This window comes from Phascolarctos cinereus, unplaced genomic scaffold (assembly GCF_003287225.1).
Source record: "Phascolarctos cinereus isolate Bilbo 61053 unplaced genomic scaffold, phaCin_HiC Scaffold_1;HRSCAF=81, whole genome shotgun sequence".
Lineage (NCBI taxonomy): Eukaryota > Metazoa > Chordata > Mammalia > Diprotodontia > Phascolarctidae > Phascolarctos > Phascolarctos cinereus.
In genome coordinates, this window is record NW_027555514.1 from 209,913,380 (window position 1) to 209,935,812 (window position 22,433).

The 22,433-nt window shown below is 42.1% G+C and overlaps 1 protein-coding gene across 2 annotated transcripts in view; it reads left to right on the forward strand.

The window, feature by feature from the left end:
- The first annotated feature begins 1,320 nt into the window (after window positions 1-1,320).
- Window positions 1,321-22,433, forward strand: part of CCDC184 (coiled-coil domain containing 184) — a 36,765-nt gene continuing 15,652 nt past the window's right edge. Inside the window, exon 1 of one of the 2 annotated variants that reach the window (XM_020977200.2) lies at window positions 1,321-2,287. In XM_020977200.2, coding sequence (XP_020832859.1) covers window positions 1,731-2,287 — 557 coding nt within the window. In that variant the 5' untranslated portion in view covers window positions 1,321-1,730. Of the gene's footprint in view, window positions 3,530-22,433 lie in introns of those variants that run through there. The other variant, XM_020977202.2, reaches the window with a different exon arrangement.

Below are 22,433 nucleotides of genomic sequence, written 5' to 3' on the forward strand. Positions count from 1 at the left end.
TTTGTGACTTTGAGTAAGACCTTGGTGGAATAATAGAGAATCAGTCAGTCTAACAGGGAAGAATAAAATACCATATATGGAATACTGTTTTTGTCCTGGGAGCCACATTTTAAAAATGAGATTGACCAATTGCCATCAGGGAGGGCAAGCAATACTTTGGAAACCTTAAAGAGCAATGAAAATATGAAATATTATCATCATTATTATTCAGTGATGAACAAAAGAGAGCAGGAATGGGTAGTTCTCAGTAAGGGAATAAGACAGGAAATTTTTCTTGGCATGCTGGTCTTTCCTTTGAGATGTTAAACTACCTAGGTATGCTCAGTCACATAACCCATTGCACCCAGTGACCTGATATAGAGGTATGTATCATTCTTATTGAAGAGATAAGCAATGATATAGATGACTGGGTTCATTTAACAAATAAAGGGCTGTTCCTATCCACAGGGTTACTTAGGAGTACAGGTTGTTTTATTTCTAGCTACATCTTTGTTTCCTTTCTTTCCCAGGCATTGGAAAAGACGAGGAAGGGCTAATATGGACAAAATATTTGCTAGGTTTTCCGGAAAGATTGAACTGTAGGTTTGCAACTACAATAATCTAGGAGGCGTCTAACCATTCTCAGTTTCTGTGCTTACTGCCAGTGGTCCACACAGCAGCACCAGATGGACAGCAATCTCTCCCTTGCTTTTGGAAGTGGTGCCTCCATCCACAGGGTACTTTGGGAGCTCCAGAAGTCCCCAAGCACTAGAAGAGAGGGGAGTGGAGCATGACCCCAGCTCCAGTTACTCAGTCTGAGAAAGACTGAGAAAGAAACCTAGCCCAGGGTGATTCCCAAGAGAACTGTGTGTGTATTTTCCCAGGGTGATTCTCAAGGGGAGCCATTATATGTGTGTGTTTCCAGAAGTTGCAGGGAACCCAGGGAATCTTCTCTCTCTCTCTCTCTCTCTCTCTCTCTCTCTCTCTCTCTCTCTCTCTCTCTCTCTCTCTCTCTCTCTCTCTCTCTCTCCCTCTCCCTCTTTCTCAAGGGGAACCACTGCTCTGTTGCTGCGCTGCTGTGGGGTTTATGCTGCAAACTGCAGTCTCACTCTTCCCCAATGAACATTAATCCTGCCCTTTCTCTTTCTTTCCAGCCCCTAGGCCAGAGGAACAACTACAGCTCCCCGATAGTCTGAGACTTTGGCTCCGGGGGCAGATTGCGGTCCTCCACCATCATCTTGGGTATACCCCCGCCTCCCTCCTATCTCTTTTTTTCCTTCTCTCTCTGGTCCTCCTTTCCTAGTTGCCATGGAGACTCACGTCATATACGTGCCGTGCGTCGCCTTGGAAACAGAGGAGCATCCGAGGCGCGGCTGGGAGACCCGCCCCTCTCCGCCTCTCTCCAGCGGCCGCTGCCAGTTAATGGCGGCGTAGAGGTAGCCCTCGGACCCAGAGCCGGACTCGGCCTCGGCTCCCGCCTCAGAGCTAGCTGCTGGGCACGTTCCTGCGAGGCCAGGGGTGGGCTTTGCGTTTGCGGCTCCCGGCACTCGGCCGGTGAATCTGATAGGGTTGCCGGGGGCCAAGTCCGAGGGCCCCCCCTCCCAGGTACTCTCTCGCTCCCCCCGGGACCCCGACTCCTCTCCTGGGACCCTCCACCGGTGGGGCCTCCCTGCTCCCCTCGCTGCCCCCAGCCCGGGGGGCTGGGCCGGACCTCCTGCCGCCGCCGCTACCGGCGCCGCTTCCGCGAGTCAATGGAGGACGGACCGCTGGAGATCCTGACCAAGGACGGTGACCTCCCGGGCCCCCGGGAGGTGTCCTCGGTGCCCGCTGTGGGGGACGTGATCTCGGGCGAGTACAACGGCGGCATGAAGGACCTGATGGAGCACCTGAAGGCCCAGCTGCAGGCCCTGTTCGAGGACGTGCGGGCCATGCGGGGGGCCCTGGACGAGCAGGCCTCGCACATCCAGGTGCTTTCCGACGACGTGTGCGCCAACCAGCGGGCCATCGTCTCCATGTGCCAGATTATGACCACCGCGCCCCGCCAGGGCCTGGGCGCGGCCGCTGGCCCCGAGGGAAGCCACCGGGGCTCGCCGGGCGCTCCCGACACCCCCCCTCCCAAGGAATGGGGCTGTGGCTCGCAGGATCCCGAGGAGGAAGGGAAGGAGGTTCCCAGGCCGGCCACACCCACTAATCACTGTGAGAGCCTGGAGAACCCCTGTGCTTGCCTGCTGGAGGGGGACGGGCCACTCGTGGATGCTCACGACCTGCCTGACGTAGCCCTGCTACATCTGGAGGGGGAGAACTCAATGTAAGGAGGCTCCAGCGGGGGGCAGTACCTCCGAGGCACGGTTTTGGGGTTTTGGTGCATGATGATGAGGGAACTGGACAACTCGGTGCAGCATGCTTCACTTGGGTGTCTGCTATGGGATGCTAGGCAGAGACTCCTCTAAAGAGGAACCTGTAATGAATGGGATCATCATGGATTCTTTCTGCCTAACAGACAGAATGACTGACAAAGAGGCTAACAGGGAAAGGTGAAATGCAAGGGAGAGGAAACCATTGGCCATCTCACCTCTGGACTCCCATCTATCTGAACCCTCCCCTTGCCCCCCGCCAGTACAAGAGCCCCTGAATTGTGTAAATAAAATTCTGCTTTTTATATTCTGAAGATGTACTCCTTAGGACCCAGGCAAATTAAATCCCTAGAGATGTATATAGAAATTAAGGAATTGGGGCTTTTGTTTTGGCAGCAAGAAACACCCCTCTGCTGAAACCCACTGACAGTGCTGCTGCCAAAGCCCCTTCCCCCAGTACAGAGATCTCTTCACTTTCTTGTTGGTTAAGGAAACTTGAGGAATGAACTGCATGCAGCCCAGGGAATGTGAATGAAGGGGGTTCCAAAGGCATCTGGGCTAAAAGGCAATGGCTCTCAATGTGCATGAAGATTTGTTAGCTCAACTTTTAGGATATTGCATGCTGAGAAGATCCTGCTTTGTTGTGACTTCACCTGGGATTGCATATCATTGGGGTTTTAGGAACAATGACCCCAGATCCCAGGCAGAGACTTGGGAACCTGGAGACGCAGGGATGCTCAGCAACAGCGGTGTTGGGGTGCTCCTGAGGGACTCTTGGGTACCATAGCCAAGATCTGTCTCTCCTGGCCAGACTTGCTTAACTCCAGTTCCTTTCCTTAACAAAATTTCCCCTCTTGTAGCCAGCCACTCTGTGTTGCCTCCATGATGTCCTGTGTTATATTCTATGTGGCCACTGTGTTGTAGTGTGTGAGCCTCAAGGGACAGGGTTTGTGGTTCACATGTCTGGTTCAGAGGGTTTCAGACCCCTTTGTGAGCCCCAAATTATCTTGAAGCTTCCCACAACCCCTTCAGGGCATGGAGCATGTGGTTGTCCTGGGGTTCTGTAAATGATGTGCTGCTTTCCCTCCCCTTACAAGTAGTGACTCTGTGTGCCCTATCCCCTGCTCCTGTGTACCCTTTTTCTTAGCACTTTCCTCAATGTTGACCTTAATAATAAAGAGGCGTCATCTCCCTTCCTTGCTGACTGGTCCTGGGGGCATGGTCTGGCTCTCCGTTGTATGATGCAGGGCCCAGTGCAGAGCAGAGAGCCACACAAACTCAGGGGAAGTGTGTGTAGTGGAAAAAGCTCCAGAAGACCTGAATTTGAATCCTGGCTTTGCCATTTTACAGTTCAGCTTCGAACAAGTCACTTAACTTCTCTGGGATTTAGCTTTCTAGTAGTAAAAATGGCTAATATTTGGGGTTGGACTAGATAATAGGGCTAGCATTTAGACAGTGCTGTAAAGTTTGCAAAGTGCCTTACATGTCTTGTGTCACAATTTCTAGATAATTCCTTCCACCTCTAAAGCCTGTAATGCTGATTCACCACCCTTTATCTTCCCTGACCAGGGCCATGATCCCCATGCCCAAGGAGATGTTGGGCCTGAGTTAGTGGCTAGTTCTGCCCAACTTCTCTGTCCTTGGCTGGAACTAAAGTTGAAGCCAGAATTTCAGCTGAGATATGGTAAAAAGTCTCTTGTCCAGTGAGGCACTTTGCATCAATATACATGAATTTCCCAACGTACCACACATTGGAAGAGGGAAACCCCTTTCCACAGAAGCAGGGTAAGGAGGTTGTCAGGGAGGGGAGCGCAACAAGAGAGTGATGGATTCTCCTCCAAAAACCAAAGTACTCCTTTCAGCCTCTAATGGAGAGAGACAATTTGGTTTCCTTCCTTAACATCACCGTGCGGAAGTTTCCTAAGGCTGCCTTGGGGGCTGTAGTTGTGAACCCTGGGGGATCTGCAGTAGCCTAGAGTGCTTCTGGATAGGCCCCTCTAGTAATCCAAATTTCCTGGGAAGGGTTTGGGATAACCCTGTTTCATTCTGTCTTTGTTTTTATCTCCAATACATTTGAATCAGGAGAGATGGGGAATTTCAAACTGATCAGTTGTTGAGGGCTGATTTGAACCTGAATGTATTTATCCTCTGGTGCAATTGTGGGCTAAATGGAACTTCAAATCCTACCCTGTCCCCACAGGGTGGTCAGGGGAGTCCTAGAGCCATCATGGCGTTCAGAAATCTGTGCCAGGGAGCTTCACAGCTAAGAACTAAGCTAGTGTATATAGGGGCTTATGTATGTATACAAGGAAGAGTCCCTGGGGAAATTATGACTGTTACAGTTCCAGCATCTGGTGGCATTCATTAGAATTTAAAGGGATGGAGATTCCCTTATCCCTCCATGGTCTGAGAGCTGTACTGATAAGAATCCTTCATTTTTCTTGTTACAGTTTTAGTCTTTTATTCTACCTTGAGGTTAGATGGAAAACAATTCCCTTTGTCCTACTCCTTAGAGTCTGCAGTATGATGGTTTTACTTCTTTGGCAAGGACATCACTAAGATGGAAGACTAGGCTTGCTCCTTGAAGAGAAGGGAGCTATTATTCCTTGCGGATTCTTACTCCCAACTGTACTCTGGTACCTCATCCATTTCCTTCAAACCAGGACTAGGAACAAATTCCAGCAATATCCCAAATCTCTTTAGTCAGTAGGAAGAACCCTGGCTAAGTCCATCTCCTAAGGACACCTGTTTTGGACCCTGACTCCACTTCATAGGATTGTGATGAGGAAAGTCTGTTGTAACCCTTAAAAGTGCTATAGATGAGTCACCCATTCCATCATTTTGTATAGAATCCAGTGTTTAGTACACTGCCTGGAATATAGTAGACACGTATTAACTAACTATTCTTCAAACTGAATTAATGATTGAACATAAATTCCATGCCTCACCCCATTTTCCTTTTTATTACCTGTCCCTTGTTATACACTCCTGTTGAATGGGATATAGGACCAATTGATAGGGGGAAAGTAATAGACAAACACCGAAATGGCAAATCTCAGTATGTAACAATCACATTTCATCATAGCTAAAAATTGCCCAAGAAGAAATGGCCCAGGATGACCCCATTTTGTATATCCCTTTTGGGTCTTAGTATCTTCTATATTTTTGCCCAGATGGTTCACAAAAATCCACCAATTTAACAATTTTCACTGTCAAGAAGTTATCTCTTCATTAGTCTAAATCTCTTCTGCCATACAATTTTCAATGTCTCCCATCCTTCACAAAGTTAAATACTATTACTACTTACCTGTCTTTGATCGTCTAGTCTTTGCCCATGGATCTCATTCTCTAGCCCTGCTACCCTATTTGTGTATCTCCTCAGATCCTGCTAGATATTTTCCCATGTACCTCTTTAGTTGAGGCTCATAATAGGGCCTAGAGTTCTAGTAAGTTTGTGTCTAGTCTTGAGAATTGAGAACCTAAGGAGGCTTCCTAAGGTTCCATGAGCAATGATCCTCTTTGTGGAAAGGGGCCTTAGCCTTGCATGTGAGGCCACTGTCAACAAACAGAATTTTCAGTCTTACCAAAGTTATTGTTTGCAGAGCATACTACTAAGCACTATGGAGTAATATACAAGAAATAAACAATATGGTGTTAGTAGTTCCCGATCCCAAGGGAATGAAATACGTGTATAAATCTGAAATGATTTTGTTGGACTTTGGAATATCTATGGAATGTTGAAATAGATTTAAGAATATATAAAACTGAATTCAACAAACATTAAGCACCAACACTGCAAATACAATGATAAAGCACAGATTTTGTTCTTAGGTAGGAGGGAAGGAGGGACGGATACAAATAATTTGATTGAAGGGAAAGAGTATGTAAAGGAGAGGTACATCTGAGGAGGGAAAGTCCAAGATCATTATCACCTGGGGCATGACGTAAGGCTTTAAAGTAGAGGTGATATCTTAGATAGGTCTTGAAGGAATCAGTCAATAAGTATAAAGGACTAACTATGTGCCAGGCACTGTAACATACTAGGTGCTGGGGATGCAAGAATAAAGAGGGAAACAACCTGCATTTGAAAATAGCTTACTTTATGGGAGAAAACTTCAGAAGCCAGAGAATAGCAGAAGTCCATTACAGGCATTCTATGGAAGAATGAAAATGGGGGATAAAAAGTAGTCTACTTCAGCTAGAACCTAGATTACATGAAGGGGCATGAGGTAATATTGGAAAGGTGGATTAGAGCCAAACTGTGAAAGACCTTGAATGCTTCTGTCTCCCTCCCTCTTTTCCTCTTCCTGTCCCTCTCTCTGTCTCTCTGTCTCTGTCTCTCTGTGTCTCTGTTTCTCTCTCTCTCTCTCTCTCTCTCTCTCTCTCTCTCTCTCTCTCTCACGCGCACACGCACACACACAGACACACACACACACACAAACACACAAATCATTCTCCCCAGTAATGTGAAACTGAACAACTCTTTCTACAACATGCTTCTAGAACCATTCAATGTTCCCTCAGATGGCCACTTCCACAGACACCTCTGAGCTTCCTCCTTGAACCCTGTTGTCACTTCCTAACACTCTTAAACCAGCACCTGCGTCCCTTTGAAGTCTTTGGTGCATAGCTGCTTCTTCTCCTACGCTCCTCCTCCACACCCCACACCCCCACCTTTAGCACTGCAGCATCTCCAGATCCAGAGTATTTGAATTCAGTCTGCCATATAGGGATCAGAAGAGGAACTGTCTAGCTCCCCTTGGACTATGTATGAAAAAGCCTTCTCAAGTGCTTCCTAGTCAGCATTTAGCTATTCTTTCTTCCTGTTGCTCCTCAACAGGACTAAGGCTGAGGGCTACTAAAGGAACAACCCAAATCTCTGAGTCAAGGTTGAGGTCTGTTTGCCTGAGATGATGCTAGAATATGAAAGTCTCACTGGAGTCTCCTTCCAGACTCCAGACTCATCTGACCCCTGCCTCCTTGGGGCCAGAAGGAGAGTGATCCCCTCTTTCCTAGCTGTTTATCTTATTCTGGGGGCTCAGTCTCTTCTGTTCAGTGAGCCTAAACTCAGGTTTCTGCTGTTGCAGTGGAATTGTGAGTGAATCTGTGTATATGTGTGTATGTGATCTCAGACTGATCCAAGGGAGAGCCATTGCTCAGATCTCCTTTCATAGTATAGGTACACTGCCTGTACCAATAGGACAAGTGCACTTGACCTCCACAACATACATGTATGTGTATATATATATACACACATATATGTATGTATGTATGTATGTATGTATGTATGTATGTATGTATGCATGTATGTATTCCCAAAACTGTTCTAGGGAAATCTCATAAGCCCACAATTCAGACATAATATACAAGACAGAATCTTTATTACAGTTTTTCATCATAACTCTTTCACTTGGTTTTTCACTGCATAGGCATGCACTAGGACTTGGGTCACTACCCTACATTCTCTCAGATTAGGTCTGAGTGAACAGCCGGGGCTTTCCAGATTTGTGCTCCAGAACAAAGCATCTGTCTGTCTGTGGCTCAGTCTCTCATTCTGCCTTCCTCCCTCCTTCCTAGCTAGAGCTCATTTACATTCCTTTCAGTCTCCCAAGCAGAAGCAGTCAGAAAGTTTACCTAATTTAATAGTCACCATTCAAGACACTTGCTAGAGAAGCATATAACCAGGCAGGGGATGCTCACAGCTGCACTGACGGTGAGTAAGAAGAGGATTGTGTTCTAGGCTTTTCTGTCAAGGTTGGTGCTACTTCCATAGATGTGGAGAAATCAGGATTGCCACTTCCAAGATCCTGGCTCCACTGTCCCTGGCTCTGACTCAGTGAGGCAGGAGTGAAGCAGCTTCCCACTGGGGGCTGCTAGATTACAGAAAGGAGTAGAAAATCCTCAGTGTCTTATTCCCAGGCAAAGGGAAGGTGCAGAGGGCTTATGGAGATCTCAAATACCATTTCTCTTCTCTTCCAACTCTGTTTGCTTTTTTGAAGTTTGTACCACTCCCTAAAATAACCTCCTTTGTCCAGAGTGCAGGTTACCCATCTTCCCCTAGCCAGGTACTATGAATCCCACTGATAGCCCAGGGATACGCATCTCATAACGGAAGAGTCTCATTGGAACTCACAGAGACCCAGATTCATTTTGGGGGTCCTTACCCCAAATAAGAAGGACAAGTTTATTCTCTCTTTGGCTCACTGGAACAACTTTGGGGAAACCTTTAAAGTAGGAAGTGACAACAGGGTTCAAGGAGGAAGCTCAGAGATGTCTGTGGAAGTGGACATTAGGTGTCTTAGAGTTTCCACAAAATGTGGGTAACAAAATCACTTCTAAAAAAGGATACCTAATGTACGTTATGAATATCAGGTTTAGGGTAAGTCTTTATTTCTTTGACCACAGAAATGTCATAAGATTGAACAGACTCACAAATATGAGTTAATGTATAGAAAATATAAAACACCTCAATTAGTCCATTATATTCATTATCCACATATATCCCAAAGGTTATTGTGGGAATCACGCACAGATATTTCACTTTTACCTCAGACTTGTATTGTCTGAGCAACCAAAGAGGTCCAAATCTTCTTCCTGGCCAGCCAGGGCATGGTTTGGACTTGCTTTCATCAACCAGTAACATAAAAGCATCCATTTCTCAGGACTGCTGGTCCCTGGAAGTATAAGAAGTTCTAGAAGAGTCCCAAAAGTAAAAAGCCCCCCACATAGAGATGGAGCTTTTATCCCTATTCTTCTTATACACCAGAGTGGATGGTTCCCGCTGACTCGGTCACCAATCATTTTCACCACCCTCCTGTCATTGCTGTTGTTCATGCTTTGTTCTCAAAGAGAACCGATGATGTTAGAACAGTGATGTCTTGACTTGCAAGTGAATTAGATTTAAGTGAGGTAGGGCTGTGCAAAGTCATCAGCCTCACTTCTCCAGAGTCATTCGGAGTCTAGTGGCAAACCTAGGTCAGGACTACTGGCAATTGGCCCCAGATGCAATGGGAGACCTTGGCCTTTTTAAGCTAAGGTTTTTTTTCCCAGGTTTCAATTTATCTGAAGCAATACCCATTCAATGATTAAAGGCTAGTAAGAATTAAAGCAAAAGATGACCTAATTTGCCTTCCCAAAAGAATCAGTTTGGGAGGGGTAGACCCTCAGGGATTCTGAATCCCTCCAGTCATGGGGACCACCGATAAGGTGTTCCTTTGTCCTTTATCAAATGACAAAGTCCTGTAGCAAGAAGCCAGAACACATGTTCCATAGAAAAGTACCAGAATCATATATCATGGAGGGTGCCCTAGTATAAGCAAATCAGGTTTTTTCCCTGACTAATCTCACAACATTGGGAGATAAAGGGCCAAATAAAACTGTGTCAGGATCTCAGAGTGCTAGCAGAGGATGTTGATTGGAGGATGAATAAGTAAAAGCTCACATCCATTCTCTATAAATAGCTAGTTCCAGACAGCCATCCCACTAGGACACCAGGGCCTAGCTGAATACCACTTTCCTTGCCCCCTACTACCTTTCACTCAGGGGATAATAAATCAATAAATCCATTGCTATTGAAAAAGGTATGGCAATCTACTTACTATTGCTTTACCCAGAATCTCTGTGATCCTGACATTCCTAGAGCAAAACTCCCTTCCTTGGTCACCACTCTCAGCTCCCTTATACCCATCCGTATCATCCCCATCCCTCCCATCTTCCTATATAACTACCCTCCTCTTCCATTGTGTACCATGGACAGAATCTTGTTCTTCTTAACAAATTCCTTCATGTTAGACCACTTCCTCTCATTCTCTTTGTCTCCTTGCAGCCAAAGAGAACTAGCTCAGTTCTGAAGGTATTAGAGGCTCGGCAACTGCTTCCAGTTCCTTCTCTCATCCTCTCACACATTAGGCCAGGAAGGAATAATAGATCTTCCACCACTTTTGGACTCTCATTCTTCTAGCTAGCTACCTCTTTTTTGAGGTCCACTCTATCTAGAACCTGGTCACTGGTCTCTACTGGCCTCCGGGTTATTCTCCCTCTTTTCATGAGTTTAATAGCTGGGTCTGTCTTCCTTTCCACTCAACCCCTGCTCATATACTTGGGGACTTCAACTTAGATGTTGACATTGCTTCAGATACCCTTGGTTTTTTGTTGGTCAATGTCCTCAACTCCTATGACCTGCACTTTCATTCCACTCTAGACATGCATGGGGACAGTCATGTTTTTTTATCTCATCAGTGTTTTACCTCCACAATCCTTAACTCTGAAAGTCCTCTCTCTGATTGTAGCTTGTCCTTCCAGCTTCCCCTGTGTCTCACCCTTCTTAAACCTTCTTCCCTTCCCTCACCTCCCCCTCCAGGGAGTTCACTTTTTCCTCTTTTCCCAAATTATCACCCCTGAACTGACTTCACTGTCCTCCCTTCAAAATATACTTTAGTTAACCAGTTCAAATTTATGCTGTCCTCAACCTTTGAATCCCTTGCCCCATTGTCCTTCACTTCTAACTTTGAATTACTTATACCATCCGCCTTCTCCATTTCTGTTCTGCTGAACAGTCCTGAAGAAAGTCACACAACCATGCTGATTTGGTCTACTACAAATGAATGTTATTCAAAACTCACCTGGACCTTCACTGCTGTAAACCAATCCTCTTATTTTTCCTTGATTAACTATTGAATTGCCACAGGAACTATTCCAAATTTTCTCTCCTCTTCTTTCCTCTTTCTCTTCTATACCTATACCACCACGTGTCCTCTATCTTTCAGGAGATTTTTATTATTGATCATTCATTTTCATTTAAATCCCATTCTTCATGATCCCATTTGGGGTTTTCTTGGCAAAGATACTGGAGTAGTTTGCCATTTTCTTCTCCAGCTCATTTTATGGATGAGAAAACTGAGGCAAAGAAGATTAAGTGATTTGCTCAGGGTCACACAGCTAGTAAGTGTCTGAGGCCAGATTTGAACTAAGGAAGATTAGCCTTTCTGATTCCAAGCCTAGTGCTCTATCCATTGCACCATCCATTGCTGCCCCTTTCAGGGGATTAACTTGAAAGGCCATCCATAATCACAAGTTTCCTTCCTTTCCTAATACCACACTTATAATCAGCTAAGAATCAGTGTCCATTTTTTCTTTCCTTGCTCCAGTCTCTGATGAAGTGACCCTTCTTCACAATGCCAACTTGTACCCTTGATCCCATCCCTTCCTTTCTCCTCCAGCAATTAGCTTCTCCAGTCACTCTCTATTTCTTCCTAATATTCTTTGTAAAATTATCGGTATCTTTTGTTTTTACATCACCTTCATGTCTATATATGTCCCACCCACCCCTATATACACACACCCAGAAAGTCATCCCTTGTTACAAAGAATAAAAAAGAAAAAGTTCAGCAAAACCAATCAAATGCCCAAGCAATTATGAATGGATGGCTAAACGAAAGCATTAGTTAAACTCTTACTACATACTAAACACTGTGATAAGTGCTGGGGGTTACAAAAACAAAAATAAGAGTCCCTTCAAGGAGAGTAGTGACCAACGAAAGGTGTTTTAATTTGAGAAGTTATAAGGTTGATGAGTGAAGATAAGGGAGACAATTGACATGCCTTTCAGAGAAGCATTGGCAGTATTGATATGTTTGCCATTTACAAAGCAAAAGGTAGAAAGGAGGATCATATTGCATATATGCATATTGCAAGTAGATGACCAGGATGGATGTTTAAATGGGATGTCTGGGTCTGAGACTGGCTAGATATAATCGGCAGTGTGAGTTTGTGCTGGCTGACTCATCAGTCAGAACAGTACAGCCCCAAGGTGGTGGTGATTCTAAAGATGAGTGGGCATAAATTGCAGGAGGCCCAGGGATCTATAGTCATAGCATGGACAGCAAGGAAATGACTGCAGTACAATATTCCATAGCCATATCCCTTTGCATATAAGGGTGTCTGCTTAATTTTCAACGTCTCACACACTGGCTCCTTCCTTGCTGCCTTAAAAAAAAATGCACAGACATCCCTCCATCCATATAAACTTTTCTTTGATCCTACTATCCATTCAAGTTGTCATCCTATACTCATCCTCTCTTCTGCAACCAAACCCTTGAAAAGCTACCTACCCTTGTTGCTTCCACTTCCTCACCTCTCAGCCCCTTACAATTTGGCTTCCTTCCCCACCACTCAAATAAAATTTTATTTTTAACTTTGGTTTTATATCATCTAGATTTCCTAATGTATCCCTTCCTCTACTCCTCCCAGAGAGCCACCCCTTATAACACTGAAGAAAAAAGAGGGAGCAGCTAGATGGTGCAGTGGATAGAGCACTGTCTCTGGAGTCAGGAGGACCTGAGTTCAAATCTGGCCTCAGATGCTTGACACTTATTAGCTGTGTGACCCTGGGCAAGACACTTAACCTCATAGCCTAGCACAAACAAACAAAAAAAAAATAGCTGAGCAAAATTAACCAACACAATGGAAAAAATCTGACATTATGTTATAAATCCAGGGTAATCTCCCCACTCCTGCGATTTTTATTCTTTTCTTTGGAGCCAAGCTTGGCCATGACAATTTCTATTGCTGTTCTTTCCTTTTACATTATTGTAGTGATTGTATATTTTGATTCCTAGTTCTATTTACTTTGCTTTCCATCACTTCATACATACCTTTATGATTCTCTGAATTCATCATAGTCATTTTCTTAAAAATTATTTTTATTATTATGAACTTGACAAACATGAGAAAGGAAAAGAGGATTGTATAAGGATACCATAGATCTCTATTACTTATAGCTTGGTTTTATTGTTGTTTTTTGTTTTTTTTATATTCCCTATGTATTTTTGTGGTTTTATTTTTAAATTTTGGAGGCAATGGAGGTTAAGTGACTTGCCCAGGGTCACACAACTAGCTAGTGTCTGAGGTTGGCTCTATCCACTGCGCCACCTAGCTGCCCTCTCCCTATGTATTTTCTATGACACCTAAGTATCACTCCTTCTACAAAAAGATGTAGAGCAGCTGAGATGAAGCTTGTTTGTCAGGACAGAAATCTTCAGTTTATTTTTGATCTGTTGACTAGTGAGGACCTGTGTCTTAAAGGACAGTGTAACTTTTCCCTTGGAACAGAGGTCTCACTAAGGTGAGGTGTAGCTGGCAAACAAGCCAATTCAAACCCTCTGATTGGGAATTTTAGGAGAAACTGGAGGGGATGTGGAAGTGAGCAAAATAGCTGGTGTTTGAGCAGTTACTAGAATTTAGCTGTTGCTGTTGCTGTTGCTGTTGCTGACTCTGCCCACAGCAGCCAGGAGAGCAGACTGAGGAGGAAGGAAGTGTATCTGGGTAAGTAGTCCTGGCTAAACTTTGCATTTGGGAGAGGCCTTTATTTGCCTGTTCCTGAGCTTATGTTAACTCTAACAATTAATTGTTATTTAAAGTTTGCTAAGGGATAGCTAGGTGGCACAGTGGATAGAATGCTGGCCCTGGAGTCAAGAGTTCAAATCTAGCCTCAGACACTTACTAGCCATGTGTCCCTGGGCAAGGCACTTAACCCTGTTTGCCTCAGTTTCCTCATATGTAAAATGATCTGGATAAGGAAATGGCAAACCATTCTATTATCTTTGCCAATAAAACCCTAAATGGGGTCACAAAATGTTGGATATGGCTGAAAATGACTAAACAACAACAAAATTTGTTTATATTCTGTTGTCTGTATTGAAAGCTGAAGTAAGATAAGAAGTATATTCAACTATAGCAATTTCTGATTTGTAGGTGTTTCACTATTATTGGGAATGGGATTTGAGGGCAAAGGATGAACTGGTTCACTGCAGAGAATGAGACAGAAACATAGAATCTTTGGAGGAGATTGTTGGTATTGACTGAAGGCTCTGGATCTAAATTTTAAAAAAGCTTAGTGATTTATATTTCACAAATTCACAAAGGGGGGTAAATGTGTGAATCTGATTTTCCCCTAGACAAAAAAAAAAGGGAATTCGGCACTGGTTTCTGTCTACTGGGGGGGGGGAACTGGTTCAGCTGTTGAAGTGGATCATACCACCATCCCCTCTCTTCCAAAATCCTTGAGAAGTCATCTATACTATGTGCCCCCACCTCTTTTCTTCTCTCTTGCTTTAAAATCCTCTATCATCTGGCTTCTGACCACATCATTCAACAGAAACTACTTTCTCCAAAGTTACCAATGGTCTCTTAAATGCCTTTTCCTAAATACTCATTCTTCTTGACCTCTTGCAACCTTTGATATTTTCAATCACCCTCTCTTCCTAAATACTTTCTTCCCTCTAGTTTTCCTGACACTGTTATTTTCTCAGTTATACTGCAAGTCTAACATTTTCCTTTGCTAGATCTTTATGCAGGTCATGTCCGCTAATCCTGGGAATCCTGGGCCCTCTTTTCGTCTCCTTCTGTATTATCTCAGTTGGCGATCTTGCCAGTTCCCAAAGGTCAAACTGTAATCTCTATACAGATGATTTACAGATCTCTACATCTAGCTCTAATCTATCTCCTGAGCTCTAGTTCTGCCTCTTAGAATATCTCAATGTTCCACAGGCGTTTCAAACTCAACATGTCCAGAACAGAAATCATTCTCTTTCCTTCCAAACCCTCACCTCTCCCAAACTTTCCCATTACTGTCTAGGCTCCACCATCCTCTCAGGAACTCAGGCTTACAACCTCTGGATCATCCTTGACTTCTCATTTGCACTCGCTCTATATATCCAATCTGTTTCCATTTCTACCTTCACACTTTCTCTCGTATCCCTTTCTTTCCACTCATACAGCTGCCGCACTGTTGTAGGCCCTTCTCATTTCTTGCCTGTTCTGTTGTAATAGCCTCCACATGTCTCTACCTCAAATCTCTCTCCACTCCAATCTATCTTCCACTTAAATGACAAAGTGAACTTCCTAAAGTGTAGTTCCGACCTTATCACCTCCCCACTCAATAAATCCAAGTGGCTCCGTGTTACTTCCAGGATCAAATATATGTAGGTTACATGTTGCCCTTGTAGGTCATATGTAAAATCATGTGGGATGTCTAAATGTATGGACAGGATACTTGAGAGGATTCATGGATAGATATCTCTGGAATCTTTCCCATTCTTCTCCAAAGGATGTTGATTCCTGCTTGTGAGGAGCAAGAGAGGGGGCCCCAAGGCTTGGCACTTTATTTTACTTTGAGAGAGAGGGTTATCAGACACATATACATGTGCATCTAAAATTCTATTTATGTAAAACTGTAAACATACAATGTATATAAATAAAATTAAATATATTTGTGTAATTATATCTATTTGCCCACACACACATATGGTGCTGGCCTAAGGGACACAATTTTTAGGGTCAAGTCATTTTCTCAGCTATGCTGTTTTAAAGAGAAAGCAGGCTTGACCTATTCCTACCAAATGCTAGGTTGCACAAAAAACTATCACAAATACTGAACCATGAAACCCATTTATCCAAGGAGATAAGCAAACAAAAATTGGAGTTCTGTAGTTTAGAGTATAACAGATACTACATTAGAGCGAATTAACTCTTTAGATGGGAGTGAATTGAGATCACTTAACCAAGAGAGTGGTTAGATCTCATGCAAGGGAGAATTCCCCAGAATCTCTAAGGAGGCAAGTAGAAAGGATGATATGTTGAAGTGCTTGTCTCTGCCTACACATCCACTGTCCAAAATCTGTCTCTTTCTCGCTCTAAATGCCTGAGGTTGTTCCCTAGAAAGTCTGGAACTGCTCGTGTCTTCTCTCAAGGCAATAATGAAGAATGTCTCTCCCCTCCAAAGCCCTTATGCCAGGTCCATCCTTCATGAATACAACATGGAGACTTCATTCTCTCTACCAATGAGGAGAATCTTATGAAAAATGCTTTATGCTTGACTGAAAACTGAAGGTACACATAAAAATCTACTGCCATTTAAAGCCCTTTACAACCTGGCCTCTTCCTACATTTCCATTCTTCTTACACTTTACTCAGTAGCTACAACAGCCCATTTGCTGTTGTTCCTCACACATGACATTTCTCAACTCCAAGAATTTGAACTATTTACCCCCTATACCTGGAATGCTCTTCCTCCTCACCTCTAACTACTACTTCCCTCTGCTATTACCTTCCCTTTGCACTGTATATATCTTACATGTACATAGTTACTTGTATGTTCTCTCCTCTATTAGAACGTGAGCTACTTGAGAAGAGGAGCTGTTTTTTGCCTTTCTTTGTATCCCCAGCCCTTAGCATAGTGCCTGACATGTGGTAGGTACTTGATAAATATTTGTTGACTGATTGTAGGCCCATAAAATAATGCTTTGGTAATTTAATTGTTAAGAGAGGAGGAAGAGAGGAAGAGATAGACAATCAGACAGACAGACAGAGATGTTCACAAAGCTTCACAAAGCAATAACAGGATATTAATCCTTTGTCAGCATATTAAAACGCTGTCTTTTGTGATTTTATCCTGTAGAAATAACAACTGAGCTGGCAAGGGGGCACCAAAGCTTCTAGACATTTTATATATTCTATATTCATTTTAAAGGAATTTCTTTTTTTAATTTATTCTTATTGAGTTTGTTGGTAATACACAGAAAGACTAATTATTTTTCTGGGCCCATTTTATATCCTGCTATTTAACTGAAGTTATTATTTCAATTAATTTTAGTTAAATTTTTAGGATTCTCTAAGCCAGCTTATTATCTTCAAAAAATGATAATTTTATTTCTTTTTTACTTATGTTTATTCACATGGTTTATTTTTCTTGTATTTTTTATAGCTACTATTTCTATCAAATGATATCAATGGCAATGGATGTCCTTGCTTTGCCCCTGACCTTATTGAAAAGGCCTCCAGGGTTTCATTATTACAAATAAAGCTAGATCTTGGTTCTAGATATACTTTACTATATTAGGAAGTTGAGTGATATTTCTATATTTAAAATTTTTTTAACATAAAGGGATATTATATTTTGCCAAAAGCCTTTTCTGAATCTACTGATATACTATTACTTTTATTGTTTTTGTATAAGTATTGTCTATTATGTTTCTGGTTTTTTTCTAGCATTGATCTAATCTTGAATGCCTAAACCTGGCCATCATATATAAACATTTTAATATGCTGTATGAACCTTTTGGCCAACATTTTATTCAATATTTTGTGTTAATGCTTATGAGATATTGGTCTACAGTTTCTTTCTCTATTTCTTTCTGTAAAATAGAGATAAGAATAGTAACTGCTTTCAGGCTTTCATAAAGTTAAAATGAGACAATATTTGTAAAGTGCTTTGTAAACCTTAAAAGCACTTGTAAAGTACTATACAAATGCTGGCTATTGTTATTGGGTATTTTATATTTTTTAAAAATTTCACACATTTAATTGGTCACTTTTTTGGCCTATAATTGAACAATATGTTGTTTCAGTTGTATCTAATTCTTTGTGACCCCATTTGGGTTTTCTTGGCAAAGATACTACAATGATTTCTCATTTCCTTCTCCAGTTCATTTTACAGAGGCAAATGGGGTTAAGTGACTTGCCCAGGGTCATACATCCAGTAAATATCTGAGGCGGGATTTGAACTTAGAAAGATGAATCTTCCTGACTTCAAGCCTGGCACTCTATAGCCACATTGTGTCACCTCACTGGCCCAACTGAATAATATAGTCTTTAATAATTTCCCTTATTTCCTATTCATTTGTTATGGGTTGTTTGGGGTTTTTTTTGTTTTTACATTTTTGGCATTAGACATTTGGTTTGCTTTCTTTTTTTCATATTAGTTAATGGTCTATCTATTTTATTAGTTTTCCCCCAAAATAATGCAGCTCCTAGTTTTATTTATCAATTAAGACTTTTGGCTTTCAATGTTATTTATCTCTTCTTTAATTTTCATAATTTCTATTTGTGTGTTTAGTTAGTTTTTTGGGTTTTTTCTAGTTTTTAAAGGTTGTATGCCCCATTTTAAAAAATATCTTTTGTTAATGAAAGTCTTTAGAAATATAAATTTTCTGATAAGGACTGCAATTCCAAAAGTTTTGTTATGTTATCTCCTTGTTGTCTTATTTGTTGAGATTATCTAATTTTCTATGGTTTATTATTTGATCCAATTATTATTTAAAAGTAAATGATTTCTTCTCCATCGAAGTTTGCATTCTTTCTTCAAATACCCTTTATCAATTATAATGTTATTGCTTTGTGACTAATAAAGGATGTGCTTAATATTTGTGCTTTTCTTCTTTGGTTTACGGTGTTTTAATTAGATTGTAAGCTCCTTGAGGGGAGGAACTGTCTTTTGCCTCTTTCTTTCCCCAGTCCTTAGTGCAATGCCTGGCATATAATAGATGCTTAATAAATGTTTACAGATTGATACCCTAGCTTGTGGTCAGTTTTTGTAAAGGTGCTATTTATCTTTTTTTCCTTTTTTAAAAAAGATTTGTCTGGGTCTGAGAGGAGGTATATTAGGATCCCCAACACACTAGGTATTACATAGCATTGCCTAGATACCACTAGGTGCCTGCCAAAGGCTTTAATCAGCCTCATCTTTATGGACAAAGACTTCTAAAAATACAGGCCCCACAGGATCCCAAGGATCTGGGAGAAGCACTCCTAGATGGCCCCCTTTAAGTCTTCCAGAGATTATAGCTTGTTCTAGAAACCAATTAAAAGAGGCAGACTTGCAAGTGACTTGGTAAATGAGGGCCATTAGGATGTGCATGTGAGGAACACACATTCTCCAAAACAGGATGAGTTCCATAAGCTTTTAGACTTTCTTTTTAGATTAATGGAAGCAAGTGTTGACAGCTTATCATCTGAGTTCTCCCCACGTCTACCATATTCCCCAAAACTGGACTGAGTGGGCTCCTTCTTAGATTTCCTTTGTGTTGATTTGTCTCTCCTTATCCCACATATGGGCCACAGACCTTATGGCTTTGTCTAGCCTGGTTTACATTATGGCAACCACGTAGTGTTGGGCATCAATGCTCTAAGGAAGGGAAGTTTTTTTCTTGTCTCTGCCCACCAGAATGTGGCAGCCTGAAGAAAAGTTCATGTAGCCCTGGGGAAGGTACCCTGAACTTTTTCCCAAGTGAAAGCAAATGGTTCCTTACTATTTTTAGCCAAGGGAATGGAGAAAAAAATATTGGTGAGATCAGTAACCTCATACTGCTCAGCCCAGGCCTAGGGTCCCTGGTTTACCACATTGAAAAAATCAGGAATGGTTATGTGATAAGCATGATGACTGCTCAACTTTCTACAGTATACTGAAAACTACTAGATTCCATCTTCCTTCTTCCCTAGCCATGTAGTGTGATGTTGTAAGGGGAATTGGTATGCTAACTACTCTAGCTTCCTTTGTTTTGATCACTAGAGAGGAAATATCTTTCACACATACACACACACACACACACACACACACACACACTCCCCACCCTGGGGAGCTTATGTTGTTTGTGCTAATTATATGGAATGTCTCAAGTGACTTCAATGTTTTCATTTGGCCCTACTCACAATAACACACTAAGAAAATAATGAAATGGCCAGATACCTGCTCCCATGAGCTCATGATAACTCCCCAATATCAAATGATAACCCCTTATTATGAGATGAGGCAATATATATAAAGCATTTTGCAAACCTTAAAGTGCTTTATACATGTAAGCTATTATTTTAATTGTTATTAGAAGTCTCTTGGTATCATAATAGCCAGTGACCAGCAGCTCCTTATATCCATATGTGGAAAAGGGCTTTAGGGAATATCTTTAGCTTGGATGGAGCTGAAAGATCCCTATTGTGCTGCATTTTATGGTACAAATTTATTAGTACCCCAATAAGTTGGTGATTGTTTTCTTATCAACTTTGTATTTCAGGAGTCACTCCCAAAGTTCCCTTAAGAAGAAGGTGTCATTACCCTCCATCCATCTTGTAGGGTGGCAGTCTTCATGAACTTCCCCCCCCCTCCCCGCCCCATTCCCAATACTGTCAATTTGCACTAAGAGTAGCATTGGCCCAGACAATATTGTTCAGATCTCTTGCTCAAATGGAAGACAAGCCTAGCTAAATCAAGCCTCACATCACTTGGCTAGACCTCTGCCCAGAAAATGAAATCTAAAATACAGGCTGATTATAGGGTATTGAGCTGAGTTTGTGTGGGAACATATAGATCCAATTCATGGAATCCATTTCCTTTAGAAACTTCCCCCCTCCCTTGAAGATCTCTCCTGGGGGAATGAGCTACAAAAGCTATTCATCGTTATGCTACCAGCTATGAACAACTCTCCATCTTAGTCATCTAAAAAAGTATAACTTAAGTCAGGTTAAAAAGCATTTATTACTAAGTTCTGTGAATACAAAGACAGGCAAAAGACCATCCCTACTTTCAGGGAGCTCACAGTCTAATGGAGTAGACAACATGCAAAAGACTGTGTACAAATTAGCTATGCACAGGCTAAACTGAAGATGATAAGGACATCAGCCAGCTGATTGCAAGGGAAAAGTACAGCTACCCCAAACTAAATATAATCTTGAACAGCTGGAGTTTCCTTTGGCTCCCTGACCTGCTGAAGGAGAGACCTACCTTACTGTTTAAATCCAGCCTCAGACAGTTAGTAGCTGTGTGACCCTGGGCAAGTCACTTAACCTCTATTTGCCTCAGTTTCCTCATCTGCAAAGTGAGAATTATAATAGCACCTACCTCCCAGGGTTGTTGTGAGGATCAAATGAGATAATAATTGTAAAGGACTTAGCACAGTGCCTGGCACATATAAAGGTTAGTTGTTGTTGTTGTTACTAGAATCAGGTGGATGTATTTCCTCTTTCAGCTTCCTCCCCTTCCTCTGTCTCACCACTGCCTGTTAAACTGGTAGCTTACCCTTGAATCTTGTTTATTTGTTGTCTATACTTTTATAATGAATTTTTTTTGTTATAATGGTCTTTAAAGTTACGTTCTGAGGTTTTGTTATAAAACAGAGGATCGCTATGAGGAAGGAAGAAGGGAAACCTTCAAACAAATAGGCCTAGACTTAACTGTGAGCCCCCCCCCTTCCTTTCTCATTCTGGCTCTGTCTCTGTGTCTTTGTCTCTGTGTCTCTATCTCTCTGTCTCTGTCTCTCTCTCTCTTTCTGTACATATAAAGAGGGGCTTCACTGGAATTAAAAATATGGGCCTTAATTTTTGTAGGAAACTTGGAGTCAGTAAAGAAGCTTTACAATTTCCCCAAGGTAATCCAGACCACTCTCCTCTTTTTCAACTTTGGTTCCACCTCATTGTCCATTTGTATTTTCTGTCCCAAATATACATACTGGGAGTTCTATAGTTTGTCTATCAAAATGCATGCTGTAATCTTGGGAATAGACATTCTTAATCTACTTTGTCTTTCTTGTGTAGATGACTAGGCCAAATTCCTTTCAGTGTTTATAGATTTCTTCATCCTTATTGTGACTTCCACGATCCTACTACCCTTCAGTTCATTCCAAAGCCATTACCCTTTCACTGGCTACACTTTCCCCATCTTGACCCTTTGGTGAACCAGTTCAACTCTACTATCTTCTACACTTAGGTCTCTTGCCCTATTATCCTCCTGCTGATCAGGCTTTGCTAAGTCCCAACTTTGAATTAATTCTACTACCTGTTGTCTTTACTCCTATTCATGTGCTAATAGAGCTGGAGAAATTGAAAACTCATGCTGACTGGAGGTACACCATAAATTTGTGTTATATTATCTCAACTGGGTCCACACTGAAACAAGGCAATCCTTTTACTTCCCTGATCAATTCATTATCCCACTTACTATATTGGGATTTTTCCCCAAAAACGTTTACATCCCTTCTCAAAATTCCTTCCCATGAAACACATTCCCTCCACTCTCTTAGCTGAGAACTTTGCCTCATACATCACTGAAAAAGTTGAGGCAATTTCTAGGAGTTCCTCTTTTCCTTTCCCCTTCATCTCACATCACTCAAATGTCTTCCCTCATTATCTTCTCATTCACTCCTGTCTCACCTGAAGAGGGGGCCCTTTGCCTTGTCAAGGTTAACTCCTCTAATAATAGTGGGAAATTTCTACCCCCAAGTAATTTAAAATAACACCCCAAAGTGAATTTTAGAGTGGCAAAAATAATTAAAGGTC